This window comes from Anopheles gambiae, chromosome 2, assembly GCF_943734735.2.
Source record: "Anopheles gambiae chromosome 2, idAnoGambNW_F1_1, whole genome shotgun sequence".
In the NCBI taxonomy this organism is placed as follows: Eukaryota; Metazoa; Arthropoda; class Insecta; order Diptera; family Culicidae; genus Anopheles; species Anopheles gambiae.
In genome coordinates this window covers 18,751,813-18,760,470 of record NC_064601.1, presented here as the reverse complement: position 1 = coordinate 18,760,470, position 8,658 = coordinate 18,751,813, and the positions used below count along the sequence as shown (strand labels likewise).

At 44.5% G+C, this 8,658-nt stretch overlaps 1 protein-coding gene across 1 annotated transcript; it reads right to left on the bottom strand.

Moving 5' to 3' along the window:
• Positions 1–270: 270 nt before the first annotated feature.
• On the bottom strand, positions 271–2,960 carry LOC1273669 (uncharacterized). Its single transcript, XM_312671.6, has 2 exons — positions 2,220–2,960; positions 271–2,143 (listed from the first exon to the last, which is right to left on the bottom strand). Exons 1-2 carry the CDS (start codon positions 2,564–2,566, stop codon positions 586–588), a joined length of 1,905 nt encoding a protein of 634 aa, XP_312671.5. The 5' UTR covers positions 2,567–2,960; the 3' UTR covers positions 271–585.
• Positions 2,961–8,658: the final 5,698 nt, after the last annotated feature.

Below are 8,658 nucleotides of genomic sequence, written 5' to 3'. Positions count from 1 at the left end.
AGAACGGGAACGAGACAGCAAGCGGCGAGCGAAATGGTTGTCACCCGAATGCCAATTTTTGCTCTCGTAAATGGCAAAGCTTCGCAAAAGGGTCGGAGGCCGCCAAGTTTTGGGCACAGCAAACGGTTATGTCTTACTTTTGCTGCAAGGTGTAATTGATTTTTAGTTAATCTTTTGATTGGTAGCGTGGCATGGTCTGGGGCAGGATGGTTCGGAGGCGGGGAAGATCGGCCGTTTGGTTGTAGTAAAATTTAATTACACTGGTAATGCTTCATTTAGGATACCGCTGAAAGCTATTATCACTCTCACTTATCGGTGGCGATCACCTTTCTACTACCGTTGCTGCACAATTGTTTATTGCTGGGCGTCTTACGTTAGTAAACAAAACGGGTTACAAAAATTAAAGCACTAGAAAATAGTTGTAATAGATCGCAAAGTTAATACATCAGTTTAAATAAATATCTCTAATGAACTAAAATCACACGCACACACACACACACACACACACACACACACACACACAAACTGGCTTACCCTAGAGAGCAACCTTTGCACGTTGGGATACACACTCAGCAAACCCCAACGCTAGTCCTCATTGACGAACAACACCTTATCCTTGGGGCGCAGAAACGCGTAATAGAACAGGAAGCACAGCACGCTCAACGACCCACTCGCCACGATCGTGTGGTGCAGGAAGTAAAACCACCAGGACTCGAACGCACCCAAGTTGTACCACAGCACCAGCGAGGCCACATTTTCGGCCAGCACCAGCGCAATGTACCCGACGTACCACCAGCGCACGTGCACGAACCGTATCTTAAACTCGAGCAGCGAAAACACGTACATGTAGGCGAGAAACAGGTAGAAGAAGTAGCGCTCGAGCTTTTCGTGCAGCCGCACCTCGTACACGATGCAGGCGATCATCAGCAGATAGTGGTTAGCCACCAGCATCCAGAAGTACAGTGGGAAAAACACGTAGAACGTGGACAGGGCCAGCATGCGCATCAGCAGAAACATTACCCAGCCGAGAAATAGTACCGCCTTGCCTACCATATCGTCCTGCTCGAGCCCCACGATCGTTTGGCGCCGGGAGGGTAGCGATATCGCATCTCCATCCGTCTGATCGTCCGTCCCTTGGGCCTTCCGGCTTCCCTCCCTGGGATTCGCATGCTCAAACATGCCCTCGGGCAGCCGGGGCACCTTCTCCTTTATGAACGCTTCCGCATTGAAGAGCAGCATGTGGCGGAAGACGGACACGCGATGAAACATACCGGCCGCCGCTTCCGGTGTTGGTGGGGCCGGCCGCTTCGGTACCGCATCGAACCCGTCCGGCTTGAGGTACTCGTCGTCACTGTCGTCGGTAGCGTACCCGCGGACGTCTTCCGTGCTGCGCAGATAATGGTCCATCGCTTGCAGCTCCTCGACCGTGTCCCGCAGCTTGAAGCTAACGCTACGCCCCGATGGTCGGGCCTTTGAGCCACCGCGATCGACCGTGTCCGGCGGCCCGCTAAACTCCTGCAGCTTATCATCGTCCGTGAAGTTGACGTACGGATCCTGGTGCGCTTTCGACTGCTGCCGATCGAAGTTGAACGCACCGACGTTGAGCGTTTTCCGGGGACTTTGCTCGGCGGCCGGCACCGCCACTCGCTCATTTGCCGTCGATTCACGCTCCCCTTCGCTGCCGTAGCGCGAGTAGAAGTTGCGCATAATGTTCGGCACGATGGGATCCGCTTCCGGCGCTATAGACGGTGTGGCAAGCGCCGACACGGCCGTGCTCGTCGATCGTAGCAGCTGCTTGCGACGTTGCGTTGCCTGCTCGGCGGTGCTCCACGGATAGCAGCGGCCAACGATCTTCTGGCTTTCGAAGCGCTGATAGCCGGTAATGATGGTGGCCATCGTGAGGAAGGAGCAGACGACGCTGATCACCTGCACCGTGACCGTGTCGTAGTTGCGGAACGTGCCGTCCCGCAGCAGGATGTACAGCTGCAGCATCATCTGGGGGGCGGCCTGCAGGAACGCCTGCAGAAAGTGGTACAGCTCGCAGGGAGACGTTTCCGTTATCTTGGCGACGGCTTGCGCACGGCCGTAGGAGCCTTTGTCGTGGAACAGGGCTTCGACGCTCCAGAAAATGCGTCGGCTGAAGCTGAAGAGAGAGAGCGAGAGAGCGCGAATGGGTGTGTTTGACGATGTGAATCATTGCGCGGAAGGGGGGGACTTACCGGTAGAGAGCGGCGAGCGGAAAGAACACAAGTATCGCGACCTGGTTGAATAGGAAGCGACCCGTACGCTCGTCAAATCCAATGCGTTCCGGCCACCGTTCCGGGGTGGATACGATGGAGCAGAAGCACACCACGGCCGGGAGCCAGATAAGGGTGAGCGTGAACCATGCCCACGTCGGAGCGCCGTTGCGGAAGTGCTCCACCGTGATCAGTATGTCCGCCGTCGTCAGCACAATGTACAGCATCAGCTCGAAGATCACCGGCACCAGGAAGGTGGCCACTATTTGGGTGCGCGTCTTGACCGGGTAGCCGAGCACGGATCTTGGCACACCATCGAGGGCGTCCATCGTGCAAACTCTCTTTTGCGGTAACTGGCTCCCCAAACGATTGATGTTAGGTCTAGCGCGCCAACGAGGGTGTGTGTGTGTGTGTGTGTGTGCGTGCTATCGCTTTCGGTTGCGTGTAGCGTTATCGGAAAGCCTTTCGCACCCTTCTGACTCAACGGATGACCGTGTTTGTCACCCAGACGGTGCGATAAGCGGTTTGTTGCAAGTACTTGCTGCTGGCGTGCCTCAACGCGGTTTCAGATAACTTTGTTTTTTACGGCGATAGTGTGAACATGGTCACGATAGTCTTTCGCGATACAGTCCACAGTAAGGTGTTCCAGGGAGCAGAATACACAAGCGGTTTTATGCTGCGCATGTGCTTGTGCGATGCTTAGAAACACAGAGAGAAATAACGATACTATAATCATCAGACAAGAGTTCGTGTATGTTTCCTAACAGATCTCAAAGCTACTGAAATTTGGCCATTTGCCGGGATGAAACCTCAAAATACCTATTTATTTATTATTTATTTTATTTATTATTTATTTATTTTTCATTGTTTACTATTTTTAATTACAATATAGTGGAGCTCTGATTGATATTAGACCTTTTGTGCCTTTTACACAATAACATATACTGGATAAATTTAACGGTTTACACGTCATGATATAGATCATGTTTTAGCCATCGCGTTAGAGTGGAGTTCTTCTGCAGGGAAACGGTTTTTTGAAAAAAAAACCCTGGTCACATTGAGCATTTTTAGTCTAAGAAAAAATGATAACGAAAGAGAATCTACTCTCAACCTTATCTACACTAATCTTTCCTCTATTACATAAATTTATAATCTAGTCTATTTACTTTAATATAACCTATTTACAAATCGCCACGGGCTGGACGTACAATTTGTTTTATACTTTTCTAATAGTAGATCAACATATTGTATTATTTTTGATCATATTTGTTCTTTGATGAATGTCACTAGTACTATGCCAAAGTGTTAAATTAAGGATTCGTTTAAGAAATTTGTTTTGGACCACTTGGATTTTCTTTAAGAGCGTAGAGGCACTTTTCCCCAATCTGGGTATGCATATAATAATATAGGTCGTAGGATTTGTTTATAAAGCAAAAGCTTAGTCAAAATACCTATTTGTTTTAGGTATTTTATTTAAGAATCATCAAAGTCTGAAATCGTAACACAAACAAACAACAAAAGTTTTTGCGACAATCGCAAAAGTCGCAGAAGTTTTTGCGACAATCGCAAAAGTCGCAAAAGTTTTTGCGACAATCGCAAAAGTCGCAGAAGTTTTTGCGACAATCGCAAAAGTCGCAGAAGTTTTTGCGACAATCGCAAAAGTCGCAGAAGTTTTTGCGACAATCGCAAAAGTCGCAGAAGTTTTTGCGACAATCGCAAAAGTCGCAAAAGTTTTTGCAACAATCGCAAAAGTCGCAAAAGTTTTTGCGACAATCGCAAAAGTCGCAAAAGTTTTTGCGACAATCGCAAAAGTCGCAAAAGTTTTTGCGACAATCGCAAAAGTCGCAGAAGTTTTTGCGACAATCGCAAAAGTCGCAAAAGTTTTTGCGACAGTCGCAAAAGTTTTTGCGACAATCGCAAAAGTCGCAGAAGTTTTTGCGACAATCGCAAAAGTCGCAGAAGTTTTTGCGACAATCGCAAAAGTCGCAGAAGTTTTTGCGACAATCGCAAAAGTCGCAGAAGTTTTTGCGACAATCGCAAAAGTCGCAGAAGTTTTTGCGACAATCGCAAAAGTCGCAGAAGTTTTTGCGACAATCGCAAAAGTCGCAAAAATGTTTTGCGACAATCGCAAAAATCGCAAAAGTTTTTGCGACAATCGCAAAAGTCGCAAAAGTTTTTGCGACAATCGCAAAAGTCGCAAAAGTTTTTGCGACAATCGCAAAAGTCGCAGAAGTTTTTGCGACAATCGCAAAAGTCGCAGAAGTTTTTGTGACAATCGCAAAAGTCGCAGAAGTTTTTGCGACAATCGCAAAAGTCGCAAAAGTTTTTGCGACAATCGCAAAAGTCGCAGAAGTTTTTGTGACAATCGCAAAAGTCGCAGAAGTTTTTGCGACAATCGCAAAAGTCGCCGAAGTTTTTGCGACAATCGCAAAAGTCGCAAAAGTTTTTGCAACAATCGCAAAAGTCGCAAAAGTTTTTGCGACAATCGCAAAAGTCGCAAAAGTTTTTGCGACAATCGCAAAAGTCGCAAAAGTTTTTGCGACAATCGCAAAAGTCGCAGAAGTTTTTGCGACAATCGCAAAAGTCGCAAAAGTTTTTGCGACAGTCGCAAAAGTTTTTGCGACAGTCGCAAAAGTTTTTGCGACAATCGCAAAAGTCGCAGAAGTTTTTGCGACAATCGCAAAAGTCGCAGAAGTTTTTGCGACAATCGCAAAAGTCGCAGAAGTTTTTGCGACAATCGCTAAAGTCGCAGAAGTTTTTGCGACAATCGCAAAAGTCGCAGAAGTTTTTGCGACAATCGCAAAAGTCGCAAAAATGTTTTGCGACAATCGCAAAAATCGCAAAAGTTTTTGCGACAATCGCAAAAGTCGCAAAAGTTTTTGCGACAATCGCAAAAGTCGCAAAAGTTTTTGCGACAATCGCAAAAGTCGCAGAAGTTTTTGCGACAATCGCAAAAGTCGCAGAAGTTTTTGTGACAATCGCAAAAGTCGCAGAAGTTTTTGCGACAATCGCAAAAGTCGCAAAAGTTTTTGCGACAATCGCAAAAGTCGCAGAAGTTTTTGTGACAATCGCAAAAGTCGCAGAAGTTTTTGCGACAATCGCAAAAGTCGCAGAAGTTTTTGCGACAATCGCAAAAGTTTTTGCGACAATCGCAAAAGTCGCAAAAGTTTTTGCGACAATCGCAAAAGTCGCAAAAGTTTTTGCGACAATCGCAAAAGTCGCAAAAGTTTTTGCGACAATCGCAAAAGTCGCAAAAGTTTTTGCGACAATCGCAAAAGTCGCAAAAATGTTTTGCGACAATCGCAAAAATCGCAAAAGTTTTTGCGACAATCGCAAAAGTCGCAAAAGTTTTTGCGACAATCGCAAAAGTCGCAAAAGTTTTTGCGACAATCGCAAAAGTCGCAGAAGTTTTTGCGACAATCGCAAAAGTCGCAGAAGTTTTTGTGACAATCGCAAAAGTCGCAGAAGTTTTTGCGACAATCGCAAAAGTCGCAGAAGTTTTTGCGACAATCGCAAAAGTTTTTGCGACAATCGCAAAAGTCGCAAAAGTTTTTGCGACAATCGCAAAAGTCGCAAAAGTTTTTGCGACAATCGCAAAAGTCGCAAAAGTTTTTGCGACAATCGCAAAAGTCGCAAAAGTTTTTGCGACAATCGCAAAAGTCGCAGAAGTTTTTGCGACAATCGCAAAAGTCGCAGAAGTTTTTGTGACAATCGCAAAAGTCGCAGAAGTTTTTGCGACAATCGCAAAAGTCGCAGAAGTTTTTGCGACAATCGCAAAAGTTTTTGCGACAATCGCAAAAGTCGCAAAAGTTTTTGCGACAATCGCAAAAGTCGCAAAAGTTTTTGCGACAATCGCAAAAGTCGCAAAAGTTTTTGCGACAATCGCAAAAGTCGCAAAAGTTTTTGCGACAATCGCAAAAGTCGCAAAAGTTTTTGCGACAATCGCAAAAGTCGCAAAAGTTTTTGCGACAATCGCAAAAGTCGCAAAAGTTTTTGCGACAATCGCAAAAGTCGCAAAAGTTTTTGCGACAATCGCAAAAGTCGCAGAAGTTTTTGCGACAATCGCAAAAGTCGCAGAAGTTTTTGTAACAATCGCAAAAGTCGCAGAAGTTTTTGCGACAATCGCAAAAGTCGCAGAAGTTTTTGCGACAATCGCAAAAGTCGCTAAAGTTTTTGCGACAATCAGAAAAGTCGCAAAAGTTTTTGCGACAATCGCAAAAGTCGCAAAAGTTTTTGCGACAATCGCAAAAGTCGCAAAAGTTTTTGCGACAATCGCAAAAGTCGCAGAAGTTTTTGCGACAATCGCAAAAGTCGCAGAAGTTTTTGCGACAATCGCAAAAGTTTTTGCGACAATCGCAAAAGTCGCTAAAGATTTTGCGACAATCAGAAAAGTCGCAAAAGTTTTTGCGACAATCGCAAAAGTCGCAAAAGTTTTTGCGACAATCGCAAAAGTCGCAGAAGTTTTTGCGACAATCAAAAAAGTCGCAAAAGTTTTTGCGACAATTGCAAAAGTCGCAAAAGTTTTTGCGACAATCGCAAAAGTCGCAGAAGTTTTTGCGAAAATCGCAAAAGTCGCAGAAGTTTTTGCGACAATCAAAAAAGTCGCAAAAGTTTTTGCGACAATTGCAAAAGTCGCAAAAGTTTTTGCGACAATCGCAAAAGTCGCAAAAGTTTTTGCGACAATCGCAAAAGTCGCAAAAGTTTTTGCGACAATCGCAAAAGTCGCAGAAGTTTTTGCGACAATCGCAAAAGTCGAAGAAGTTTTTGCGACAATCGCAAAAGTCGCAAAAGTTTTTGCGACAATCGCAAAAGTCGCAGAAGTTTTTGCGACAATCGCAAAAGTTTTTGCGACAATCGCAAAAGTTTTTGCGACAATCGCAAAAGTCGCAAAAGTTTTTGCGACAATCAGAAAAGTCGCAAAAGTTTTTGCGACAATCGCAAAAGTCGCAAAAGTTTTGCGACAATCGCAAAAGTCGCAGAAGTTTTTGCGACAATCGCAAAAGTCGCAAAAGTTTTTGCGACAATCGCAAAAGTCGCAGAAGTTTTTGCGAAAATCGCAAAAGTCGCAAAAGTTTTTGCGACAATCAAAAAAGTCGCAAAAGTTTTTGCGACAATTGCAAAAGTCGCAAAAGTTTTTGCGACAATCGCAAAAGTCGCAAAAGTTTTTGCGACAATCGCAAAAGTCGCAAAAGTTTTTGCGACAATCGTAAAAGTCGCAGAAGTTTTTGCGACAATCGCAAAAGTCGCAGAAGTTTTTGCGACAATCGCAAAAGTCGCAGAAGTTTTTGCGACAATCGCAAAAGTCGCAGAAGTTTTTGTGACAATCGCAAAAGTCGCAGAAGTTTTTGCGACAATCGCAAAAGTCGCAGAAGTTTTTGCGACAATCGCAAAAGTCGCAAAAGTTTTTGCGACAATCGCAAAAGTCGCAAAAGTTTTTGCGACAATCGCAAAAGTCGCAGAAGTTTTTGCGAAAATCGCAAAAGTCGCAAAAGTTTTTGCGACAATCGCAAAAGTCGCAAAAGTTTTTGCGACAATCGCAAAAGTCGCAAAAGTTTTTGCGACAGTCGCAAAAGTTTTTGCGACAATCGCAAAAGTTTTTGCGACAATCGCAATAGTCGCTAAAGTTTTTGCGACAATCGCAAAAGTCGCAAAAGTTTTTGCGACAATCGCAAAAGTCGCAAAAGTTTTTGCGACAATCGCAAAAGTCGCAGAAGTTTTTGCGAAAATCGCAAAAGTCGCAAAAGTTTTTGCGACAATCGCAAAAGTCGCTAAAGTTTTTGCGACAATCGCAAATGTCACAATAGTTTTTGCGACAATCGCAAAAGTCGCAAAAGTTTTTGCGACAATCGCAAAAGTCGCAGAAGTTTTTGCGACAATCGCAAAAGTCGCAGAAGTTTTTGCGACAATCGCAAAAGTCGCAAAAGTTTTTGCGACAATCGCAAAAGTCGCAAAAGTTTTTGCGACAATCGCAAAAGTCGCAAAAGATTTTGCGACAATCGCAAAAGTCGCAAAAGTTTTTGCGACAATCAGAAAAGTCGCAAAAGTTTTTGCGACAATCAGAAAAGTCGCAAAAGTTTTTGCGAAAATCGCAAAAGTCGCAAAAGTTTTTGCGACAATCGCAAAAGTCGCAAAAGTTTTTGCGACAATCGCAAAAGTCGCAAAAGTTTTTGCGACAATCGCAAAAGTCGCAGAAGTTTTTGCGACAATCGCAAAAGTTGCAAAAGATTTTGCGACAATCGCAAAAGTTTTTGCGACAATCGCAAAAGTCGCAAAAGTTTTTGCGACAATCGCAAAAGTCGCAAAAGTTTTTGCGACAATCGCAAAAGTCGCAAAAGTTTTTGCGACAATCGCAAAAGTCGCAGAAGTTTTTGCGACAATCGCAAAAGTCGCAAAAGTTTTTGCGACAGTCGCAAAAGTTTTT